Source organism: Fundulus heteroclitus, unplaced genomic scaffold, assembly GCF_011125445.2.
Source record: "Fundulus heteroclitus isolate FHET01 unplaced genomic scaffold, MU-UCD_Fhet_4.1 scaffold_46, whole genome shotgun sequence".
Lineage (NCBI taxonomy): Eukaryota > Metazoa > Chordata > Actinopteri > Cyprinodontiformes > Fundulidae > Fundulus > Fundulus heteroclitus.
The window spans coordinates 1388205-1414370 of record NW_023396879.1 but is presented as its reverse complement, the minus strand read 5'-3'; the positions used below and the strand labels follow the sequence as shown (position 1 = coordinate 1414370).

Here is a 26166-nt window from a genome sequence, read left to right as displayed (position 1 = left end):
TGGCTGACCCAGGCATAGAAGTGGAAATTAACAAACAGACATCTTCAGCTTCCTTCTTTGCTGCTGCTCCACAGTACAGCTTCCCTGCTTATAACCCGGCTTGCTGACACATAATTAGCACCTCAGTCACAGCTGTGCACGCATCACAGGTGTGCAGGTAGAGATAATTAGTCTCGGCAAACTCCTTTTTGGTTCTTCAAAATAAGGGTCTGTCTTAGTGAGAAATCTACATAATGCAAAATAAAATACACAAACTGCCATTCTGGCAGTTAAAGCATACATCAGGTCCAGGGTCCTCTTCTCCCTGGTAGGGCCGCTCACTACTGTTTGAAGGTCGGCAGAACTTTGTTCATGGTGACATGGTTAAAGTCTACGGACATGATGATGAGGGCATTAGGATGTTGGGTCTGTAGTTTGGAGATGGAGGAGTGTATGATGTTACAGGCAGATGTTGGGTTTGCAGACGGAGGGAAGTACAGGACAGCAGCGATGACGTGTGGGATCTCTCTAGGCAGCTTATAAGGACGGAGTCCAACGGCCAGCAGTTCAACATCCGGGCTACAGAGCTGTTCTTTAATGGTGATGTGACCCGGGTAACACCATCTGCTGTTTACTGGAATGGCAAGCCCCCCTCCTTTCCGCTTACCGCTCTTAGTGTCCCGGTCGGCCCGGACGCTGTGAAAGCCATCCATGGAGACAATCTGGTCTGTAATGTCCTTGTGCAGCCATGTCTGCCATGTCTGCAGTCTGATGAAACACATCAGACTGCACTCCCGGTACTCCGGTTGGCGACGTTAGCTCGTCCATCTTGTTGTTTAAATAGCGCACATTTTCCATAATAACAGAAGGGAGACACAGCTTGAATCTTCTCCTTTCAATAAGTCCGTCCCGTCTTGACCCTCCTATCATCCCCCAATGTTGCTTTCCTCCTCTGCAACCTCGGGTGGTATTTAAGCTGGTCTGGCTACTACGCCGGTTGGCATTAGCGCAATCAGCTGTTCTCCGGAATATACAAAGGGAGCGTGTCCTGGTGAGCGCTGCATGATAAAAACACAAAAAAGCATGGAAACTCTATGAGAACGACCTCGTTAGATAGAACAGTACTTCACTGAGTTACTGTGAAAAAACAAGAGCAATCAAAAAAAGATAAAAATAAGAAAGTTAAAAAGAGAAACGGACCCCCCAGCTGAATGTGCCCGACTCCACCTGCAGGTGGATCACAGACTTCCTAAAACATGACTGACTCCCAGCTCATCAGCACTGGTTCCCCCCAGGACTGTGTTCTTTGTCCTCTGCTCTTCTCCCTGTACACCAACAGCTGCACCTCCAGTCATCAGTCTGTAAAGCTCCTGAAGTTCACGGACGACACCACTCTCATCGGACTCATCTCTGATGGTGACGAGTCCGCCTACAGGTGGGAGGCTGACCATCTGGTGACCTGGTGCAGGGAGAACAACCTGGAGCTCAACGCTGTAAAAACAGTGGAGATGGTTGTGGACTTCAGGAAGAACTCAGCCCCAGCTACCCCCATCACCCTCTGTGACTCCACCATTGACACTGTGGAGTCTCTCCACTTCCTGGGAACTATCATCTCCCAGGACCTAAAGTGGGAGCTGAACATCAACTCCCTCACCAAGAAAGCCCAGCAGAGGATGTACTTCCTGCGGCAACTGAAGAAATTCAACCTGCCAAGGACAATGATGGTGCAGTTCTACTCCTCCATCATTGAGTCCATCCTCACCTCCTCCATCACCATCTGGTATGCTGGTGCCACCGCTAAGGACCAGGGCAGACTGCAGCGTGTCATCAGGTCTGCAGAGAAGGTGATTGGCTGCAATCTTCCATCTCTCCAGGACCTGTACGCCTCCAGGACTCTGAGGCGTGCAGGGAAGATTGTGGCTGATCCCTCGCACCCCAGTCAGACTATTTCAGTCACTTCCCTCCGGTGGGAGGCTGCGGTCCATCAGGACCAGAACCTCACGCCAAAAGAAGAGTTTTTCCTCATCTGCTACTGGCCTTATGCAGGGCAGTCAAAAGTAGCCGGTCAACGGCGGCAAATCGCCGTCTATAGCAGCTCTTGCCCCCGCCTACATTTCTATGATTATAAATCCAAAAAAAAAATCACCTTTGCATCAGTCTCCACTGAGAGCAACATTAACGAGTGATTGGGTTCCTTGTTCCAACCGAGATGCTACTTTTCCGATCAAAACACAGACCGGTGTTATGCCGAAAAGTGCACCCTGCCGAGATATGCATCTCGCTCTGTACAACTGAATATCGACGAAGAACACGGATTAAAATGTGACAAACGCAGTTACTTGCTCTTAAATTAATGATATCAAAACGTTTTATTAAACCAAAAAAACTGTTATTTGGCAGATTCGTTTACAAAATTACGGGTGTTATGAACAACATTAAATCCACAACAATAAACCGTGAGAGCCGACTGAGTTTTGAAACTGCAAAGCTATTTCTTAAGTGGAAGATCAAACGTGCAGACACACAGCACCGCGTTCATAGACCTGTGTGATGCATTCACGAGCGTCAGAAAGCTATGGTGCATTCAGGAGCACGGGACATTTCAAACTTACAAGGAAAGAGGCATAAAACGGAATAGAACTTAACTCATACAGTAATGTATTTATCCAGAAACAGCATGGGCTTTCTTACAATACTGAATGCTCTATAATTGTATTTCTGATATTTTTTGATTATGCACATCTGTTAGCTTTTTATTCTGAAAAATCGATAATATTACATATATAACAGCAGCAAATTATCAAAGTTTTTCAGGGGATGCATTTTGTGTTCGTCTCTAGAATCCTCGCCGATGATATGATATCGTGTGTGTGATGAGTGCAAGTGAAATTAAACATAAGAGATTTCGAAAGAGCGATTTAACTGAAATAAATTCAACATGTAAATTCAATTTCAAATTCCAACCCTGTATTTTTATCATAAAAATTCGACTTTGTTCGTGAAGAAATGTTACGATCGTTTTCAGAACAGAACTGTGAATAATAATAATAAGATGACTAGACCTCACCTAATCTGATCTGTTTTATGTGGTGCTAGTAATTCAAATTAAACTAATTTTATGCAAATGGAGATTACCTTACCTTGTTAAAACATGATGATAACATGTGAAAAAATAATGTTTTAAGAATAATAATAAAAAACAAAGGTGGTTTTTGAAGAATTGATCATTCACATTTTTTTGCCTTTTATTCAATTTAAAACATGCACTCTGACTCTATTGTTTAAATAATCACCCGTCTTAAAAGCTTACAAAATACATCAGGGAGACAATTTTTCAAAATTCTCACCTCCGGGGCTCGGGCACTGGAATCAGTGCACCCTCCTACCTGATAGTGTGTGGACTGCTACTTTAAAAAAGTTTGACTGCCCTGCTTATGAACAAGCCCAAGAGCCGTCCATGAAACTGGACACTGTCTCTCTCCCCCGTTCAGGACTTACAAGCTTCTGCGTTACAATAACGCACAGAGTGTATACAGCTTCCGTGTATATATCATTTTTACTTCTTATTTTACTGTATTCTTATTTTTTGTCTGCACCATCAACACCAAGTCAAATTCCTTGTAAGTGCAAACCTACTTGCCGATTAAACTTGATTCTGATTCTAATATTGAATAAAATAATTTTGCGCTTAGCTACATGGTAATGAGTAGAAGCATTGAAAGGTTCGACTGTCAGGCATTGAAAGGTACGATATGTTTGAGAATTGCTTTTAATAAAATGAGACATACTACTGACTATAAATTCATATGTCAGCTAACTTGCATGTAATGATTACATTGCAGAACTTCCAGGCTAAGAATACCTGGTTGGACATTTTTTTTAAGGAGGTTTTAAGTAAAGGATGAAAGTATTGATCTGGATAAGAACACTAATCACACTTTGTTGTGTTGTGCTAGCTATCTAGAAGTGGTGACTTAGTGAACTATGAACAGTTGGCTGCTGATTGCCTGAGCCAAGACCACATCGAAAAGAGCCGCCCTGTCAAATCACCTCCTACAAGCAGTGAGACATAAAGACCTCATACAAGCCGTAAAAGCTGAGTTTTTAGGAAAGCTATGACTACAGAAAATTCAACTTTTCTACCTTTAACGTTCATACAATTACAAATGCATTCTGTACAATTCAACATAAAGGTAACAAACAGAAACAATGTTGCACTTTTTGAGTTCAGGCAGGAATTTACCAAGTGTGGGTAAATTCCTGCAATGAAACTGAACTCTAAAAAGGCATGTTTGCAACAAATCAACCTCAGACATCATTAAAACACACATTACATCCACAGTGAAACTTGGATGTAATGTGATCTGGGGTTTTCTTAATGAAAATATTTTTGACAGGGTGGGTTTAACTACAAACAGCTAAAAACCAGTCAGCTTTAAGAGTAAAAATGTTTAATTTTTATGAAGTTTAAGAATATATTTTTATTTTTTAGTGTCACATGAGCCCTAACATTTATTCAAATGAACAACAGAGGAAAAAAATTGTATCTAAATCATATTCTAATGATTAAATAACACACCAAGGAAGATCATCAAGTCTTTTATAGTTGTTCAGTAGATGTCTCCATCAATCCATGAATAAGCAGAAGTTATAACTTGTCATTTAATGATTTAACTGACCTGTATGTTGTGTTTAGCTAATTTACAACAGTCATTGATTTTAATATGTATCTGAAGAGTGAGACCTCTCATCACCATGGATTCTCATGTGGACACTTGGATTGCTTTGCTTGAAGAAACATTTTCTACACATCAGACACAGGAAAGGCTTCTCACCTGTAGGTTAGCATGTGATCAGCCAGATGACAACTGTTTCTGAAAGACTTAGCACACGCTTTAGAAGCATACAGCTTCTCACCTGTGATTTCTCATATGTCTAATGCTACTACTAGAGGAAGTAAAAGATTTATCACACACATTACAATGATATGGCTTCTCACCCGTATGAGTTCTTATGTGAATATTCAGGTGACCTTTAGTAGAAAAACCTTTTGCACAAGTTGGACAGGGGAAAGGCTTCTCACCTGTGTGGGTTCTCACGTGACGAGCTAAATGACTACCATTCCCAAAAGATTTATCACACATTTCACAAGGGTATGGCTTATTGTCCGTATGAGTTTCTATGTGAATATTCAGGTGACCTTTAGTGGAAAAAGCTTTTGCACAAGTTGGACAGGAAAAAGGCTTCTCACCTGTATGAGTTCTCACGTGACGAGCTAAATAACTACCAAAGCTGAAAGATTTGTCACACATTCCACAAACATATGGCTTATTGCCCGTATGAGTTCTTATGTGCTTATTCAGGCTACCTTTACATGAAAAACCTTTTGCACAAGTTGGACAGGAAAAAGGCTTTTCACCTGTGTGCGTTCTCATGTGAGAAGCTAAATGACTACGACTGCTAAAAGATTTAGCAGACATTTTACAAGGGTATGGCTTATTGTCCGTATGAGTTCTTATGTGAATATTCAGGTGACCTTTAGTGGAAAAAGCTTTTGCACAAGTTGGACAGGAAAAAGGCTTCTCACCTGTGTGGGTTCTCACGTGACGAGCTAGATGACTACCATTGCTAAAAGATTTGTCACACATTCCACAAGCATATGGCTTATCGCCTGTATGAGTTCTTATGTGCTTACTCAGGTGACCTTTACAGGAAAAACTTTTTGCACAAGTTGGACAAGAGAAAGGCTTCTCCCCTGTGTGCGTTCTCACGTGACTAGCTAAATGATGACCAAAGCTGAAAGATTTGTCACACATTCCACAAACATATGGCTTATGGCCCGTATGAGTTCTTATGTGCTTAATCAGGCTATCTTTAGAGGAAAAACCTTTTGCACAAGTTGGACAGGAAAAAGGCTTCTCCCCTGTGTGCATTCTCATGTGATCAGCTAAATGACTACCATTGCTGAAAGATTTATCACACATTTCACAAGGGTATGGTTTATCGCCCGTATGAGTTCTTATGTGCCTACTCAGGGAACCTTTAGTGGAAAACCCTTTTGCACAAGTTGGACAAGAGAAAGGTTTCTCCCCTGTGTGGGCTCTCATGTGGATATTCAAATGACTTTGACCGGGGAAACCTTTTCCACAAAGCACACACAGTAAAGATTTCTCCCCTCTATTTTTCCTAATTTGATTAGTCAAACAGCTACACTTGGTGAAACGTTTACCACATACTTCACAAGGTTTATTGGTCTTATGTGTTTTTACTTTTGAACCACTACTGTGATCTTTAATTTTCTCTTGTCTCTTTTTACGCTTTAGCTCTTCATCTCTGTTTGATCCTGACTCTTCTTGATTATTATGCTGCTGATGCTGCTTCTCACCTTCAGGGGAGTCTGCATTGAGAAGTTGGTTAATTTTCTCTTCTGGTTCATTTTTGTCATGTTTTAAATCCAGAGGAGTCACCTTAAAGGTGTCAGCCTCCTGCTTCACTACAAGCTGCTCCGCATCCTCATTACTCCAGAGATCCCCATGTTCCCCTTTTATCTGTACAGGTTCTGGTTCAGGTTCAACTTGAAATAGTTTGTCACGAGCAGAAAACACTACAAAGGTTTCTGTCTCCTGCTTAACAAGTTGCTCTTCATCTGGAAAGATACCCAGTCCACGCTGTTCTTCTTTAATTCCTTGAGGTTCTTCCTCTTTCATGTCTTTGGTGTTTGGTTCCTTCAGGTTAATAATGAAGTTCCTCTCTTGGCCACTGGGAGATTGATCAGCAAGAACTTTCCATGCGAACAAGAGGCTGTGAAATGTCTGAGGAGTGAAAAACAGGAGAAATTAATTAGATTCACCTACCTCTCCAGGACCTGTACGTCTCCAGGACTCTGAAATAGTCTGTGACTGGGGTGCAAAGGATCAGCCACAATCTTCCCTGCACACCTTAATAATACTCACCTGTATTTTAATATTACTCATTGTTTGCATTGATTACATTTCAATGGCGTACCGCGAGCGAGCTATTTTTAGAACGTGATGTCACAAGACGTCATATCACGTGGTACGCGGTAGGGCATAGTTGCTGTGTCCTCCGCTGTTTGGCTGTAAAAGAGCTGTGCGTTATTCTTGGTTTTACTCGGTAAAACGACTGCTTTTTCCAAGTCTAAGACCATGGTTTTTAAACATTGATGCTATGGAACGTGCAACAGCGACTCGAGGTACGCTGATCGGCCGCATATTAAGGATGTTTTCTTCATTAATTTCCCGAAATTCAAGACTGCCAAGGAGAAATGTGTGCGCTGGCTACACCGGTGTGGTCGGCCTACACAACAGTTCAACCCGGAAAAAGTTACCAAATTCACGTACATATGTAGCAAGCATTTTGTTGGAGGAAAGGGCCCAACCGAAGAACATCCTGACCCAATTCCAGCGACATCAAGTAGTGAACAGGTAAGAGCTTTTTGAATACCATTTACCTTTGTCAACCGAGCAATCGATGAAGCGCCTGCTACTATGATAGCATATAGGCTATCATGGCAGCTGAGATGTAAACAGTTGTTTTGTAGCTACGTATTGGCAACATATACCGATTCCTGGATGGTGATTACAAACAGAAAAAAAACGGCCGACGACGCCATGAACGCCGAGCAGGGAAAAAAAACAACGACTTACCGTTCCATCAACTCGGCCCGTTTTCTGGTCTTTTTAAACCCTCGACACTCAAGCCATCGTTTGAGCTGAAGGTTAGTGTGTTCTTCGACAGTTCGACCAGTAAACCGTGCGCCTGGAACATCGTCTTGCGAAAGTTTAACGGCTATAAAGTCTGTCATATAGCTGTTTCTGTTGCGCCTGTAATGGCTGGTGGCTACGGGCGCTCTCTACCTGTTTGTCCTACCAAAGCAGCAAGGGGCGTTGCTCTTGAGATGGTGACGTCACGTGTGCGGTACGCCATTTAGAAATTAAAAATCATACACCAAATAATATTCTAATGACATATTAAAATTATAGCCTAATGTTATATAAAAAAGTTGAGTCTTTTTCTCAATTTCTGAGTCAGAATGATCTGAATGTAGGAGTCCGAGTCCAAGTTCGAGTCATCAGTGCTCAAGTCCAAGTCTATAGTATATATATATATATATATATATATATATATATATATATATATATATATATATATATATATATATATATATATATATATATATGGTTGGGAATTGATAAGATTTTCACGATTCTGATTCACAGAATCGATTCCCTTATCAATTCTGTGAAAAGATTCAATCCCTTATCGATTCTCTTTTCAATTCCAATTTGGGGAAAAAAGGAGAACAAACAGTTTGATGATGAGCATCAACTTTGTTTACTTAACTATCACACGACCTTATAAACTAACAAGGTCAAGATGTCCACAGCAAATGTACAACTGGAGTAACATTTATCTTTGTTTAAATAAAAAAAGGAATATAAGAACAAACTTAAATACAGTAGATGAGTTGTTTAGAATACAAAGAAATGTAAGTTTGTTGTGACAGTTGCTTATTACTTGAAGAGACTTGAAGTGGGACCTTGGAGGAGTCTGACGCTTTTTTCTCTGTTCCCTGCTTGCTTTTTTTTTTCTCTGTTCCCTGCTTGCTTGCATTTTCCTGCATTTTACTTTTTATCTCCCTTTTATCTCTTAGCCAAAACTTCAGAACGTAGGATTTAATTATTTTATTTCTTTTCTTTTATTTATTTTAGATTTTGATTTTCAAAAGATGCCTACCTTCACCACAGAGGACTTTGACATGCTTCTACAGAAGATAGCTGTTATGGAACTGAAAATCTGCCGACACAAAGTGAATTATGATGTAAACGCCGCGTATGGAAATGAAACAACCCTGCCTGTGATTCCGAACAGCGACCACCAGCCCAACAACACGGTGAACAAACAGTTCCCTGAGGAAAATGAGAATCCCTGGACCACTCTCGGTGCAAGACCAAAGGATAAACGAAACCCCCACCTAGACAAAGGAAACTGGCCGATACTAAAGAGAGAAGCGTCCCAAGACAAGTGAAACAACAACGAGCTGTTCTCACAACATGATAGGAGTAAACCTGCTGGAAATGTTGGAATTCCATAACAAAACAGATTCACTCCGCTCCAAGATGTGTCCCTGGAGGATCACAACAACAACCAAAGGTATGTCAACACTCTTCGCTCTAAGCTACCAGAGTAAAAACATGCCACAGGGCCAAGGATCCTTATATTATGCAATGAATCTATAAGTGGGATTAAACATTTCTGTAACAACACAAACACAGAGGTGTTGATTTATAGCTCTTTGAACTGTGGCCTAGTGTCTGATGTATCACACATCCTTCCAAGGACCTTGAAAGAGCGTCCATCCTTGGAAAAACTCATAATACAAGCTGAAGCCCTGGGCGACGCCACCCGGAGAAAATCAAAAGTATTGAAAGAGGATTACATTCGTCTGCTAAATCTAGCTGATGGCCTTAATGTCAAGGTGTTTCTCAGTGGCCCTTATGTGCCCATCAAGCGTGGAGATGAGATTTTTTCCAGAGTTCTGATGCTAAACAAATGGCTGGAAAAAACATGCAAACAAACAACTGTAACCTTCATAGACAACTTTAACATCTTTTGGGTAAGGAGACATCTGTTAAACAGAGATGGTTTCTCTCTAAATAGATCAGGTGCAAAAATGCTGATTTCAAACATCTTCTATTCTGTGAACCATAAACCATCAGCTTTGTCCCAAAACAAAGATCATCCAGTGCCAAAACAAATGATAAGCCCAGTACAGCCTGAACAAGCCAAGAAAAAGATGGCCAGAAAGGGTGCGCTTGTGGCGCAGTGGGTAGCGCGACCCATATACGGAGGCCTTAGTCCTCAAACGCGGTCGACCCGGGTTCGAATCCGACCCGCGGTCCTTTGCCGCATGTCTTTCCCCCTCTTCCACCCCCCTTCTTGTCAGCCTACTTTCATAAAAAGCGAGCCACTTGATATGTTTTTAACAGAAACATGGTTACATGAATTTAATGAAGCAGCTTTTCTGATGGAGTCGACACCTCCAAACTACAATTTTCTTTGTGAGAGCAGACAGCACAGGAAAGGTAGAAGAGTACCAACATTGTGTATGATTCACTAAAGTGTAAAAAGGTGTTTTTGGGAAAATTCGACTCTTTTGAACATTTGGCTCTCCAGGTAAAGAGCCGGGTACAAACTATGTTCCTGAATGTTTAGAGGCCTCCTAAGCCCACATCAAGCTTTAATGATTTTAGTGACCTCCTGTCTGTGATATTCGTTGACTATGACTGTTTAGTTATTGTGGGGGACTTCAACTTTTACGTTGACAACCCTGAAGACAAAAGTGCAAAAGAACTGTGTGACACACTTAGAAACTTTGATTTAACTCAGCACGTTAAACAGCCAACACAAAAACAGGGACATATTTTAGACTTGATCATCACTAAAGGTCTAAAGATTTCTAAAGTCAATGTAACTGATGTTGCCTTATTTGATCACTTTTCTGTTACATTTGAAAGCATAATTTCCAGTGACTCATTTAGCCAAAGGGACATCATAAGAAAACGCACCTTTAAGGACAATGCCACGGAAACTTTTATTCAAGCTTACTCTGCTACTTTAACCTTAGGCTGCAACTCAGTAGATGAGCTAGTAACTTTCATTCTAAAGTCTCAGACATCATTGACTGCAATGCTCCAGTTAAAGTGAAGTTTTTTTCCGGGAAGAAAAAATCTCCATGCTCCAGCATTTAGAGGCGAAAAAAGGGAATGTCGAAAAGCTGAACGGAGGTGGAGAAAGACGAGACTCCAGGTTCACTATGACATCTATAAAGAGAGACTTTACAGATATAACTTACAATTGAAAAATGCAAGAGAATTTTTCAGTAATGGTTTAAGTTTTGTGTGGCTTCTTTTCCTGTTGTTTTTCAGTTCATTCTCCTGACACTCAGCTCACCCTCCCTCTGCAACTAGGTACACCTGTTGCACACTAATTAGTCTGGATTCTCATCACCTGTCAGGCTCCCTTCATAAGCTCCCCTCAGTTTGTTCTTCGTTGCCGGCTCGTAGTGTTCAGTCACTCCAACATCATCAGAATCAGAAATACTTTAATAATCCCAGAGGGAAATTGTTGTTTCAGTACAATCGCCATAACAAACAAACATCACAAACATTTCAGGGGGAGACGATTTACTGAGGCCTTGCTGCCAAGGTCACCACACGGTGCCCACATGGCGCTGCCATTACTCTAAAAAGATAAAGGCCACAAAAAAAGGAAGGTGGGAGGGAAAAAACATAACTCAAACTTTATCCTATAACAGGATACAGTTTGAGATATCAAAAACCTCTTGCACAAAAAGCACAAATAAGATGAGACACATATAGCAGAAGGTAAACATTTGAGACCAGTCGCAAGTAAATTCATCAGTTTATATAACCATCAGTTGTGTTTGTCTGTTTGGGTGAAAGTGTTTATATTTCCGTGAACACTCTCCAGAGGCTATTGTCCTTGATGTTATCAGCCGGCCAACAGGTCAGAAAGCATCCGCAGGTGTCAGCGGGGGAGGAGGGAGCAGGGGAGAGTTCTGAGCATTCTCAGCCATAACAATCCAGGAGTGATTAGATAGGGAGGGCATAGACCAAATATGTTATTTGTTATGAGACAAGCTGCACTGACTTTCCTGTCAGCTTTAAGTCTTTTGCTGGCTCCAAATGGTGAAATCCAATTTTCCAAATTGTTTTTTTCCACACCTCACTTCCAGATTTTATCCCATCACCCCTTTGAGTACAACCACCGAACCCAGTCTACGTACCAGCACATTCAAGCTTTTCGGCTCTGCTCCTCCACCTTCCAGAACTGTCCGTTCACCGCCTTAGTGAGCGCACATATGCAGCCGGCAGCCTGATCAAGGCCAAATGGCTACCGACATCCGCTGTATTTGCTGAAACATCAAAAATACACAAAAACCAATAAGTAGAAATCCAAGTATCCTGAATCCAAACATGCAAACTTTTCAAACGTCCAGGAATGACAAAGTCGAAAGACACACCATTTTCCATCCAAGAATATAGGGTGTATCCCACTAAATGAGTCAAATCAGGACCGGATGGGTCCCCCTTTCGTTGCCTACCCGTCGAAAATTTTTGATCAATAGTATTGAGAAACCAGCTCACCAGATCCAAGTTTTTCAGAGTTCGGTTGATATGAAGAAAGTGCTCAGAAAGACGAGACATAGTAGCAGAAGCATGAGAGGGGGATGGGGGGTGAAAGCTGGAGAGGAGAGAAAGACACGACCGACCTCGAACGAGCCGGTCAAAGGATGAACCGGAGCACACACAGAGCATGGTGCGGGAGCTGGCAGGATCCGCTCCGCCTCAGCCCGAGGTCTCCGTGGGTGCCGTCCGCCTCTGGATCTGCTCCGCCTCGGCCCGAGGTCTCCGTGGGTGCCGTCTGCCAGTCGTCGCTGCCCAGCATGTCAAGGATGTTTCTGCCCAGCGCACTCAAGTTCTGCTTTAGGTTTCTAGTTTTTGCTTTAATTTTCTAGTTATTGCTTTAATTTTATTGTTCTGCCTTAGTTTTCTAGTTCCTGTCTTAGTTCTGTTGTTCCTGCTTTAGCTCTCTAGTTTCTGTCTCATTTACTAGTCCCTATGTCTAGAGGTTCCTGCGCTGTATGGGTTCCTGCGCTTTATGGGTTCCTGCGCTCTACCAGCGCTCATTAAAAGGTCCTGGCGCTCATTAAGGTCCTGGCGCTCGAAGGTTCCTGAGCTCCCCAGTTTTGAGCTGTCTTACGCTCCTTAATTTCTTATGGTCCTGGTGTTCCTTAGTCTTATCTGGTTCCCGTGTTCCTTAGTTCTGTCTGGTTTTAGCCCTCCGTAGTTTCTGTTTTGTTCTGGCTTCCCCTAGTTTCCCTGTTCTAGTTCTCCTGAGTCCTCCTAGTTTCTCTGTTTCCCTGGTGTTTAAGATTTACTCTGGTTCCCGGCGTGTTAGGACGCCCTCTGTTCCCTGCCGTTTTAGATGTCTCCGTTTCTTTACGTCCAGGTCTTTCCCTTGCGCCCTGGCGTTTTTGCACGCTAGCGGTGGCCCTGTGTTTTTTTAACGCTTGTTGAGCCCTAGCGTTTTCTCTCTGGCGTTGTGGTACGCCCGTTCGTCCCTCTGGCGTTGTGGTACGCCCGTTCGTCCCTCTGGCGTTGTGGTACGCCCGTTCGTCCCTCTGGCGTTGTGGTACGCCCGTTCGTCCCTCTGGCGTTGTGGTACGCCCGTTCGTCCCTCTGGCGTTGTGGTACGCCCGTTCGTCCCTCTGGCGTTGTGGTACGCCCGTTTGTCCCTCTGGCGTTTCCTTATGCTTTCCTTGTCCCCTAGTGTTTCCTAGGCCTCTGTTTCCCCAGTGTTTTCTAGGCTCTTTGGTTCCCCTTGTGTGTTCTGTTTTTGGTTTGCCCTGATTTGTACTAGTTTTGTTTTTGCCCGCCATCCTGAGACCCCCTCCACCCGCCCAGGGTAGGAGGTTCTGGGCCGTCCGGAGTCCGAAGCCAGTTTTGTCTGGCTTCGTTTTCTGTTGTTTTTTGGTTAATTCTCCTGTCACTCAGCTCACCCTCCCTCTGCAACTAGTTACACCTGTTACACACTAGTTAGTCTGGATTCTTATCACCTGTCAGGCTCCCTTCAGTTTTTTCTTGGTTGCCGGCTCGTAGTGTTCAGTCACTCCAACATCATGCCTGTCTGCTCCTGTCCTCCCGTCTTGGTTCCCGTTTGTCCTGTTCCTGTTTGATGCGCTGCTGGACTCTGTACTTCCGTTCCTATCTTAATGGACTCTGGCTTCACTCCTGGTTCTGCAGCAGCGCAGCTTCCCCATTTCCTGGTCAGTCGCTCCGCTCTGCTCCTGCATCCTACATCTTCGTCTGGTTACTGACTCTGGTTCTTGTCATCATCATCATCCACTGCTTGCAATAAACTCTCTTAAACCAGCTCTGTCCGGGTTCATCCAAGACAAAATCATGACACTTTCTTCTCTGAGATCATCAAGAAAAACATTAATAATGCTTGTGTCTTATTTTCCACTGTCGATAGGTTAACAAAACCTCCTGTGTCCGTGGCTTCCGAACTTCACTCCACCAGGGCCTGCATCAAATTTGCTAACTTCTTTACTGAGAAAATCCTAAAAATTAGAGGATCAGTTTGTACATCCATAACAACTACAGAACTAAAGCTGTATCCAGCTGGAACTTATCCTGACAAAATGTCCCATTCAGCCAAATAAACTACAAAAGCTTAGAGGAGATCATTCAGCAGCTAAGTTCCTCCACCTGCTGCCTTGATGTTCTACCCACAGTTTTCCTTAAGAATGTTTTACCTGTCATAGCGTCTGAGTTGACTCAGATAATAAACACGTCCCTTCTGTCAGGTGTTTTCCCCCAGTCCCTAAAAACAGCAATTATCAAACCACAGCTGAAAAAGAACAATTTAGACAAACTACTACTCCAGAACTACAGGCCCATCTCGAATATCCCCTCTATCAGTAAGATTGTTGAAAAAGCTGTGTTTCAACAATTAAACACCTTCTTAACAACGACCATCCGCTTTGACGTTTTCCAGTCTGGCTTCCGTGCTCACCACAGTACAGAGACCACCCTTATCAAGGTGCTTAATGACATCCATATAAATACAGACTGCGGAAGAACCACCGTGCTGGTTCTATTGGACCTCAGTGCAGCATTCAATACTGTCGATCGCTCCATCCTGTTAGAGCGCTTGGAAAACTGGGTCGGCCTCTCTGGTACAGCTCTCCACCGGTTTAAATCCTACTTAAAGAACAGGGAATCTTTTGTATCAGTAGGTAACTTTACATCAGAGATGACAAAAATCACATGTGGGGTTCCCCAAGGGTCCACCCTGGGTCCCCTCCTGTTCAATATTCACATGCTCCCTCTTGCTCGGATCATAAAAAACAGCAACATCAGCTACCATAACTATGCAGAAGGCACACAGCTCTGCATCACCATGTCACCAGGTGACTACGAACCAGTTCAAGCACTGAGTAAATGCCTAAAAGAAATCAATGCATGGATGTGCCAAACTTTTCTTCAATTGAATAAAAACAAAACAGAAGTAATAATTTTTGGACCAATAGAGGAGAGATCAAAAGTTAGCTCACAGCATCAGCTGCTTCAGCTAGAAACCACTGATCAGGCCCGAAATCTGGGTGTAATGATGGACTCAGACCTGAACCTACCAAAGCATTTAAGGACAATTACAAGGTCAGCTTTCTATCACCTGAAGAACATTTCCAGGATTAAAGGACTGATGTCTCAGCAGGATCTGGAAAAACTAATCCATGCGTTTATTTTTATACAAATTGATTACTGCATCAGTGTTTTCACAGGTCTGCCTAAAAAGTGGATCAGACAGCTGCAGCTGATCTAGAACGCTGCTCCCTGCATCCTCACTAAGACTAAAAAAGTAGAGCACATCACCCCAGTTCTAAAGTCCTTCCACTGGCTCCCTGTATCTCAGAGAATAGACTTTAAAATCCTTCTGTTAATTTATAAATCCCTGAATGGCTTAGCACCTAAATACATCACAGACTTGTTATCAGTGCATCAACCCTCCAGACCACTCAGGTCGTCTGGCTCCAGCCTGATCTGCAGAACCAGAACTACATTGCATTTAGTTCCTATGATCCAATGATCTGGAACAAACTTCCAGAAAACTGTACAAGTGCTGAAACTCTGAGTTCCTTTAAATCAAGATTAAAAACATTTTTTTAGGATTGCCTTCGACTGTCCTAATTGAACTTTATTACTGAAACATCATTAGTTCACTTTGTAGTCCAACTGTTTTTATTCGTTTGCTTTTAATTTCTATTTTCCCATGTTGTATTTTGTTTCTGCATTTTATTCCTGCTTGCTTTTATTCTGTTTTATTTTCCTATATTTTAATCATGTAAAGCACTTTGCATTGTCTCTGTACTAAAATGTGCTATATAACTATATTTGCCTTGCCTTGCCTACAGTTGCCAAATTTACTCGGAGTCACAGCTCTGTTGATTCATCCATTCCCTTAGCTCTTAGCAGTAGTGATTTTATGGGATTCTTCATAAATGAAATTGACTCCATTAAAATTAAAACAATTGGCATCCTCCCGTGTTTGAACTGTTTAGAAGCAGTAGAGCTTTCTGAGCTATCTAAAATTCTAGCTTCATCTAAACCTTCTACCTGTATGTTAGACCCAAACCCAACCAAATTGTTTATGGAGATATTCCCTTTGATCAGTGGCTTTATTTTAGACATGATTAATCTATCCTTAGTAAATGGATATGAACCACAGGCTTTTAAAGTAGCTGTTATTAAACCTTTACTTAAGAAACCATCTCTTGATCAAGATGAGTTAGTAAATTACAGACCTATATCTAATCTTCTTTTCTTATCTAAAATTCTTGAGAAAGTAGTTGCTAATCAACTATGTGAACATTTACAAAGTAATGACCTACTTGAGGAGTTTCAGTCAGGCTTCAGAGCTCATCATAGCACTGAAACGGCTCTGGTGAAGGTCACCAATGATATTCTCATGGCCTCAGATAATGGACTTATGTCTGTACTTGCCCTGTTAGATCTCAGTGCTGCATACAGTTGATCAAGTTGATCACAATAGTATCCTACAAAGACTTGAGCATACTGTAGGAATTAAGGGGAAAGCATTAGGCTGGTTTAAATCTCATCTGTCGGACAGATTCCAGTTTGTTCATGTTAATAATAAATCTTCCTCAAACTCTAAGGTCACTTTTGGAGTACCACAGGGCTCAGTCCTTGGACCAATTCTCTTTACTATATATATGCTTCCGGTTGGCAAAATTATCAGACAACATGGGATTAATTTCCACTGTTATGCTGATGACACTCAGCTATATTTATCCATAAATCCTGATGAATCCAATCAGTTACTTCGTACCGCGGAAACCCTGTTTAAATTTCCTGCATTTAAGTTCTGACAAGACAGAAGTTGTAATCTTTGGACCAGAGTCCCCAAAAAATAAACTTCTTAACCAATCACTTAATCTGGATGGCATTAACTTGGCCTCTGGTAATAAAGTAAAAAATCTTGGTGTTATTTTTGACCAAGACATGTCATTTAAATCCCATATTAAACAGGTTTCCAGAGTTTCATTTTTCACCTCTGGAATATCACCAAAATTAGAAACATTCTGTCCAGGAGTGATGCTGAAAAACTAGTCCATGCATTTGTTACTTCAAGGCTGGACTATTGTAATTCTTTACTATCAGGAAGTCCACAAAATGCAGTTCAAAGCCTTCAGCTGATCCAACATGCTGCAGCAAGAGTGCTGATGAAAATCAACAAGAGGGATCATATTTCTCCTATTTTAGCTTCCCTTCATTGGCTTCCTGTTAAATCAAGAACAGAATTTAAAATTCTCCTTCTAACTTATAAAGCCCTTAATAATCAAGCTCCATCATATATCAGAGCTCTGATTACCCCGTATGTTCCTAACAAAGCACTTCGCTCTCAGACTGCAGGTCTGCTGGTGGTTCCTAGAGTCTCTAAAAGTAGAATGGGAGGCAGATCCTTTAGCTATCAGGCTCCTCTCCTGTGGAACCAACTCCCAGTTTTGGTCCATGAGGCAGACACCCCGTCTACTTTTAAGACTAATCTTAAAACCTTCCTTTTTGACAAGACTTATAGTTAGAGTGGCTCATGTTACCCTGAGCTATCTCTATAGTAATGCTGCTATAGGCTTAGGCTACTGAAGGACATCAGGGTCTATATTTCTCACACTACTGAGTTCTATTGTTCTCCAGTTCTGCATGACTGTTGTCATTTCAGCTTTTAACTTTTTGCTCTCTCTCTTTTTCTTCATAGTAGGTACACCTGGTCTGGCGTTCTGTTAACTGTGACATCATCCAGAGAAGACAGATCACCGACTATTACCATCTAATGTAGAACAGATTACTAGATCAATGTGTGCTTCTGTGCTTGTTGGTCTCTCTTGTTGTGTCTCTGCTCTGTCTTCTGTAACCCCAGTCGGTCGAAGCAGATGACCGTTCATACTGAGAACAATGTTTTTTTTAACCTACCGGTGGCGAGTCTTCCTCTCTGCTGAGGCGCTGTCTGTGTCCGACTCCACTTTGGTATGTTACACAAACATGTCTGAACATGTCCCGATATAAAATAATTGTAGCCGTCCAGTGGTTTCATGGCTTTCATACTCTCTCGTGTGTACTGGCCTGCGTGTTTATAAGGCAGCTGAATATGTCGCCGTACAGAACACTTGGCCATCATTTCACAGACTCGCTCCGTCCCTTCAGGCATTTGCTGTGTGGATCTGGCAATCTGATACCATCAACCATCAATTTACTCTTATAACGATCTTGTGATATATTATCTAAAGAACCTACCAGTCCGGCATGCATGTGCGAAAAACAATAACAATGAACTGGTCTATAAAGGATTTTTTTGTTTAACCAATCTGTATAATCTGACCCAATCTGTATAATCCGATTGATTTTGACTTTGTAAAGTGCCATGAGATGACATGTTTCATGAATTGGCGCTATATAAAAATTGAATTGAATTGAAATTGAACGTTCACGTGTTTCATTCCCCACCGGCGAAAAGCTGAGAGGTCTGGTTAAATTGTTGTTAAGTTCAGCTTCTTACCGTCAGACTCGCTTTTGTTCCTCGGAGAAAAGCCTCCAAACAGCCCAGAGTCCAATAAGTGTCCAGTGTTCTCAATGAGAAGTCACTTTTTCCCTTTTCCTCTAACAGGAAACTTCTCTGGCCGTTAGCTTCTCAGTTAGCTCTGATGCTAACTGCTCCCTCGCAGGCTGTCGCTTCTTCTAAAACGGAGACAAATAGCGGTTAAGACGAGCTGCACATGCTGTCAGAGTCTAGGAGGCTTTAGCTTTGTCTCTTACCCAGTTCTCTGGTTGGCAGCTTAAGGCCTCACAAGACAAGTCTAAGGTTTTTGGTACATTTACAGTTGAACAGATCTGAACTATGAATGAGCCACTTCTTCCTTTTCTTTTTGTTTAATGGCAAATTGGAACCTTAACTTTAAGTGCATACCGCCACCTTCTGTGCCGGAGTATGTAGCACGGTTCATATCTATATGTGATTATTACTTTATTCATTTATATCTATCTTTATATATCTACATTTATATATCCATATATCCATATCCATACCTTTTAAATCTCATTGTATAATCCTATATTCTTACGATATTTAAAAACAGCTTTCTGTATTTCCTTTATCCCCTCGCCTTTTGTTCCTATTCAAATTCCATTCTCTTCCTATTTGGCTTGTCTTTTGTTTTAATCTTATCCTTTCTTCATCATATTTCCTACAGTATAATTATATGTGTTCTACATTTTCTAATACTTTATATTCTATACATTCATCTGTTTCACTTTTCTTTAATAAAAATAATGTTTTATTTAACCCAGTATGATCAAATCTTAGTCTTGTCAAAATAGTCTCCTCTCTTCGATTCTTTCTAATCACACCCTTGTCATTGATAGATTTCTGTACACTATACACTAATAATTTTTTCCACTTGTATCCATGTTCCATCTATCCTGCCATTTTTTCTTAATTTCTTTTTTAATTATTGTCTTAGCTTCTCCTTTACCATACGGTATGTTTATAATATTATTTGTTCTAATTGATTTTTTAAGCTATTTGGTCTGCTTTTTCATTTCCATTTATTCCTGCATGGACTGGAACCCAACAAAACTTTAGATTTATATAAAGTTTATGTAGTCTGAATAAACTTTGATGAATTTCTAAAGATAACTTCTCTTTCTGATTTCATATTTTGGATACTGTAAAGTATAAATAAATTATTGCCATCATTTCTGCTGTGTACACTGACATCTGATCAGTTAATCTCCTCCCAATGCTTACCTTCATCACTGGAATGTATATTCCTATACCTACTTTTTCTTTTTCGTCTTTAGATCCATCTGTGTATATATATATATAAATAGCTATAATATTTGGTTATATGATTGCCATTTGCCATTTCCTGCTTTCTACCCACTCTTTTTTTTAATTCTATTATATTAAAATTGTCACAAGTTTTCCTGATGAACCCGAACATTACTACACACACAGAGCTTCATTTATGAGTCTTTATTGATATAGATGAGTTATGGAGGGAGGAAACCAGAGTCTGTTACCAGGAAGGAACAGGTGAACGATGAACGCCGGAGCAGGAGGATTGGAGAGGAAGCTGGAGAGTCAGAGAACGCTGTAGGACTGCAGATGCTGTGCTGCTGAGACAGGTAGCCTTCAGAGCTGGCGAGAGTTGGTAGTACGCGGGGCATCAGTAATCCAGCTAGGCAGCAGAGAGTGTCTTGGAGCTCAGGGGTAGCAGGTGAGCCAGAGGCTAGCAGACTTACTAGCAGCCCACTGTTAGCAGGATGTCCAGCAACTAGCAGTGGCTTTACATGAGGCACCAAGGTGGGAAAACAATCCAGTAACAGGCGGAGACTAAACTGAGACTTGGAGGTAGCAAAGTTATCCAGCAGCTAGCAGGAGCAAACCAGGAAGACAGGCGAGGAGAGAGTGGAGTCTGATGACGGACTGGCAGGGAAGTGAAGACATAGGGAGGCTTATGCAGGGAGGCTGGCAGGTGGAGTGAGTCTGACTAATTAATGACCAACAGGTGTGACTGACTGCAGAGGAAGTGGAGGGTAAGCTGAATGAGAGGAGGAGGAGGAACTGAAAACAGTAAAAAAGCCTGCTCAAAACTAAACCCTGACAAAAATCTATCTCAATATTTGGAAATAACCAAATAGGGATATTACTAATAGGTCTAGGTCAGGGGTCGGGAACATATGGCTCGCGAGCCAGTTGTGGCTCTTTTGATAATTTCATCTGGCTCGCAGATAAAACAAAATATCACCGCTATTGTTTTCATCCGGGTTTTTCGCGCATGCGCGCCGGACTTGAAGGCAGAAGGCGGGCGCAAACAAAGGAAACGACGAGTTCTCGACATTTTTTTCTTTTTAGATAACGTATCACAAGATCGTTTTAAGAGTAAGTTGATGGTTGATATCACGACATAGGCACCAGAAACCCCCGCGACCCCATGAGGGATTAAGCGGGTCAGAAAATGGATGGATGGATGGATGTTCACGGACACAGACCGCTCCTCAGCAGAGAGGAAGACCCGCCCGGTAGGTTAAAAAACTTGTTCACAAAGGATTATTTAGGTGTTTTTGTCTTATTAAAATGGGTGGAGGTGTCGGCGACGTTGCAGCGTAAACACAGACGTACTAGCGCGCTTGAACTAGGGCGTAATGCAGCCGCTGGGAGAAACAGAGCAGCAGACTGCAGCAGCAGCAGCAGTATGCGGCTCTGCTTCTCCCGGCCCCGTCTAGCCTCATCGCCACCTCCCCTCCACCGCTATTTCAGTAGAACAATGACCAGTGCAAAATTAAGTTGTATTTACCGGAGATGAAGTGTAGACTGCAAATTCTGTCGGAGTATGATGGCTCCCCCAGTCGACTGGGATCATGTGCCTGGGTCCTTCTTCATTGAAAATATCCATTTCTTTTGTCTTTCTTCGTCCTTCGGTAAACGAAAGAAACGTACATCCAACGAATTGGAATGCCTCTGTGTGGAACCGGGAGCACAACACGTCGTAGGCATGGTTTACATTTCGAAAATAAACTAACTAAAAGCACGCTCTAATTCACCCGTTTTGTAAGGATTGAATGCGACAACAGTCCTGTGTTTGCCTACAAGCGGGACCGGAAGTAGCGCGGTCAGCAGCACCAAGTTCCTGGGGGTGCACATCACGGAAACCTCACCTGGTCTGCAAACATCACGTCACTGGTGAAGAGGGCACATAAGCGACTGTACGTCCTGCAGAGGATGAGGAGAGTCCACCTGCCCCCGCCCATCCTCACGACCTTCTACAGAAGCACCATAGAGAGCATTGTGACCAGCTGTCTCTCTGTGTGGTGTGGAGGCTGCAGTGCCTCAGACTGGAAGAACGTGAGGAGAATGGTGAGGACAGCAGAAGGGATCATCGGGGCTCCTCTTCCCTCCATTAAGGACATTTCATCACAGCGCTGTGTGTCCCGAGCCCGTAACATCATCAGAGACCCCACACACCCCCACCATGGACTGTTCTCCCTGCTGCCCTCTGGGAAGAGGTTCCGCAGCATCCGCTGCAGGTCCAACAGGCTCTGAAAAAGCTTCTTCCCTGTCGCAATCAGACTGTTGAACTGCTGACGCTATAACTGGACTCTGTAACACATTTGCATATTTGCATCATTGCATCCTTATCCAGCATTACTAATGCTGCCGAACTCTGTCTTTAAAATGCATTCTTGCACAAATCAATTCTGCACATACAAATGGTTTTTAAGAAATCTTTATCTACCATCATTCCATCCTCCTTCTCCAGAGAACATCCTACCTCCCCTGCTTATGTCTGTGTGGTAACGCTGTCAGTGTGTGACTGCTCACTGACTCCAGCTACTCAATCAGAGAAAGCAGCATCAGAATCAACAGCACCAAACTCCCTGGTACCTAGACTAAAATCTTCTGGGCCATCAGAAACCACATCAGCACCTGAACTAACATTTCCTGAACCATCAGAACCCATAATAGCATTAACTGAAGCTGCTGCTCCTTCATGCCCAGCCGGTTGTGTACCGTGTGGTTCCCTCCTGTGAACTCTGTGGATGTTCATGCTCTGAAACTGATGAAGCGGTCTCACTGTTGTCTTTAGCATTTTGTTTTTGTGGACAGGAACGGACTATATGGCCCTCCATTCCACAGCCAAAGCACTTCATGTTTTCTGAAGAAGCATAAACAGTGTCATCAAAGTCATCCACTTTTAACTTCAATATTAAATTTAGCTCCACATTGTTATTTTTCGAAACCAAGAAAAACCTGCCTTCTGAAGGAAACAACACGTTTAAGGTGCGGTGATTTACAGCCCAGAGGGATCAGTTTAATGGGTGACATTAGCTGCCAGTGCCTCGCAAGTTCTCTTTGAAGTGTTTCATTACTAATAAACGGAGGGACTTGAGACAGGATGATCCTTTTGGCCGGATTAACTAGCGGCACCACCTGAACAAAGGTGTCTTGAATAACCACACCTTGCTCGACAACCACCTTATCAATACTTTCCAGAAAAAAGACGACGACCACATTGTTCATTCTAGAAGGGGACCTCACACTTTCATAGCCGACAATTTCTCCGATCGCTAAACTGCAATCTTCTACGGAGCAATTAAACGCTGGACAAAGTTTAACTCCGTGTCGGCGTGTGAGCTTCTCCAGCCACACACTTCCAACTCCATGTGTTGGCATGACCCCGGTGAAAACCGGGCGTCACCGCTCAGGAAACCACCCGCCACAAAATACACAAGGCAAGACAAGGCAAGGCAAATTTATTTGTATAGCACAGTTCAGTACAGAGACAATGCAACGTGCTTTACATGATTAAAATATAGGAAAATAAAACAGGTTAAAAGCAAGTAGGAATAAAATGTTGAAAAAAAATAGAACATTGAAATATTTTGGACTAAAAACAAAAAAAGTTGAACTGCAACTAAGTTGTTTCAGTTGACAAACAGCAAAACTAACAATGAACAAACAAACAAACAAGGAATAGCAAAGATAGAAAATGCACTCACTCTAAGAGAGTGATGGTTTCAGTCAACCCCCCTCTGTAATTGACATTTATTAATTCTTTGCACTGTTCTTGCACAAGTCACTATCACTTTATTTGTATCTACAGTTATACATATATACACACACACACACACACACACACACACACACACACACACACACATATATATATATACATATATATATATATATATACATATATATATATATATATATATATATATATATATATATATATATATATATATATATATATATATATATATATACACATGTATACAGTGTGCAATTTGCAAAAAACCCAGGGGGGGGGGGGGGGGTAATTTCAAAAGTTGTATTAATGAATCAAAGTTTTATTAATAATGGTTAGCTAGCAGGTGCTCTTTCAGGTAGCTAGCTAGATCCAGTAGGTTAGACTTTTGTTTTTAAACTTGCGGCATCTACTGTCGGGACTCATGAGTGGGTATTAATTTACTTTAACAGCTTTGAGCAGAAAATTTAATAATACTCTTTAAATATAAACAACAAAATTAATTTACAAATGTGAAGGACACAAGACATATATTAATATAAATTTTGAAAAATCCATCATATTCAGGGGTTAAAGCAAAAACAATCAATTTGACTAAAAACATTTTCTAGTCAGCCCATATATTCCTGGGCCGTGGACGTCATGCCACCTTAGTAACCTCATTTGCTTATTGTGCAAAGTCCACTTTAACCAAATCTGACAGTTCCATTGACAATTCCTGTATCTCTCCCACCTTCCAGCTTCAGAGCCTTTGCACCATCAAGGACAGCCCTCTTCAAAATCTCCTCACTTTCCACATCCATAACATCACCTGGTTAACTTTCATATTTGCAGCATCAAGCAAGTTCTTCCTTCGCACTTTTTCCAAACTGGTCCACAGTCCACTCGTCTTTCCACTTTACATTTTCAAAACCCTCCATAAACTGCAGCTAATTCAAAAGACAGCAGCTTGCATCATTACATCATCTTCTTCACACCTGTACATTAACTCTACTGTAACATTCAATATAAATCAATCCTATATACTTTGTGTCCCCACCTCTCGCTCATGGACTGCTGGAGATGGTCAACAGCCCCTCCACGACCTTCTTTGTTACAGAAAAGCGCAGGTGGAATAATATTTATGATTTTTTTTTTTTTTTTACTTTTTCCGAATCAGACCCAGTCAAACCGGGACATTGTTTCATATTCCGACCCTCCTTTTTTTTCTTAAAAAAAAAAGCACGTCATGCTAAATTAGCCGAGCTACAGCATTACTCTTTCAGTTTAAAAAAAAAACATAACAGCGACAGGCACACTTACCAAGGGAAGTTGTTGTCAGCTGTTTTATGCACTGAACTTTCTGACCTGCTGGTTTACATAAATCCAAAGAAAACCTTTGACCACCACTACTTTCATTCATGCATCTGTGGTCAGTTTGAGATTTTCTTTTAAAAGTTAAAATGATTGAACACCGATAAACCTCAGACTGGTAGATTTCCACTTTGCAAAGACCCGCCCTACTCTCCTTCTGATTGGCTAATGTCCTAGCTCTGCCAGATTTCATTGGTTAAGCGCAGCTTCTGTTTAAAATCTGGAATAAAAAGTCTACACGGAACATTTTGCGCTCATTTTCCCAATGACGAAAGTCCCTCACAGCGACCGAGAACATTAAACCCCTGATAATATTACTTATTCAGATCAGAAGGGGGAGGAATGTATCCCCCCCAGGGATAAAACGCGAATGACCAGAGGGGGGGGGGACGTCACAACCAGAGGGGGGGAAAATCCCCCCCAACCCCCCCAGCAAATCGCACCCTGCATGTATATATATATATTGACTTATATATGTGTATATTTATATTACTTTGTGTGGAATGTTGTAAATATATATATAAAAATGTTTGTTGGTATATCTGGAGCGTGTTACAAAAGTAATTTCCCTCTGGGATTATTAAAGTATGTCTGATTCTGATTCTGATTCTGAGAGAGAGAGAAAATTGGTCCAAGGTCAAGTGACCCTACAGTTTGAAGAGGATTTATTGTTAACATGAACAAATTGGAATCTGTCCAATAGATAAGATTTAAACCAGCTTAATGCATTCTCCTTAATCCCTACAGTATGCTCAAGTCTTTGTAGGAGAATATTGTGATCAACTGTATCAAATGCAGCACTGAGATCTAACAGGACAAGTACAGACAAAAGTCCATTATCTGAGGCCATGAGAATATCATTAGTGACCTTCACCAGAGCCGTTTCAGTGCTATGATGAGCTCTGAAGCCTGACTGAAACTCCTCAAGTAGGTCATTACTTTGTAAATGTTCAATTTGGAAATTGAATTGAATTGAATCTCAGTCTCGGCGTTGACATGACAAATCTCCTCTATGGTGCAGGGTGCTCTGGTGCGTAATGACACATGGCACATGTAGTTAAAAAATGCAGAATTAATAAAAATGAATGGATTTTTAGACTGGATCTGGTTAGCAGGAC

General features: G+C 41.8%; 2 protein-coding genes across 4 annotated transcripts in view; both read right to left on the bottom strand.

Annotated features, from left to right (window-relative positions):
• Positions 1–18764, bottom strand: part of LOC110367535 (gastrula zinc finger protein XlCGF57.1) — a 28427-nt gene extending 9663 nt beyond the window's left edge. The window contains exon 1 of one of the 2 annotated variants that reach the window (XM_036131882.1): positions 18664–18764. The gene's annotated coding sequence lies outside the window, so the exon portion shown is untranslated. The remainder of the gene's footprint in view (positions 1–18663) is intronic. The other variant, XM_036131881.1, reaches the window with a different exon arrangement.
• Positions 1–18781, bottom strand: part of LOC110367534 (gastrula zinc finger protein XlCGF57.1) — a 28540-nt gene extending 9759 nt beyond the window's left edge. The window contains exons 1-2 of one of the 2 annotated variants that reach the window (XR_004929473.1): positions 18664–18781; positions 4724–6791 (exon numbers count right to left, since the gene is read on the bottom strand). Coding sequence is in view for 1 of the 2 variants with exons in the window: in XM_036131883.1 (XP_035987776.1) it covers positions 4893–6686 (1794 nt within the window). In the remaining variant the exon portion in view is untranslated. Of the gene's footprint in view, positions 1–4176; positions 6792–18663 lie in introns of those variants that run through there. The other variant, XM_036131883.1, reaches the window with a different exon arrangement.
• Between the last annotated feature and the right edge of the window lie 7385 nt (positions 18782–26166).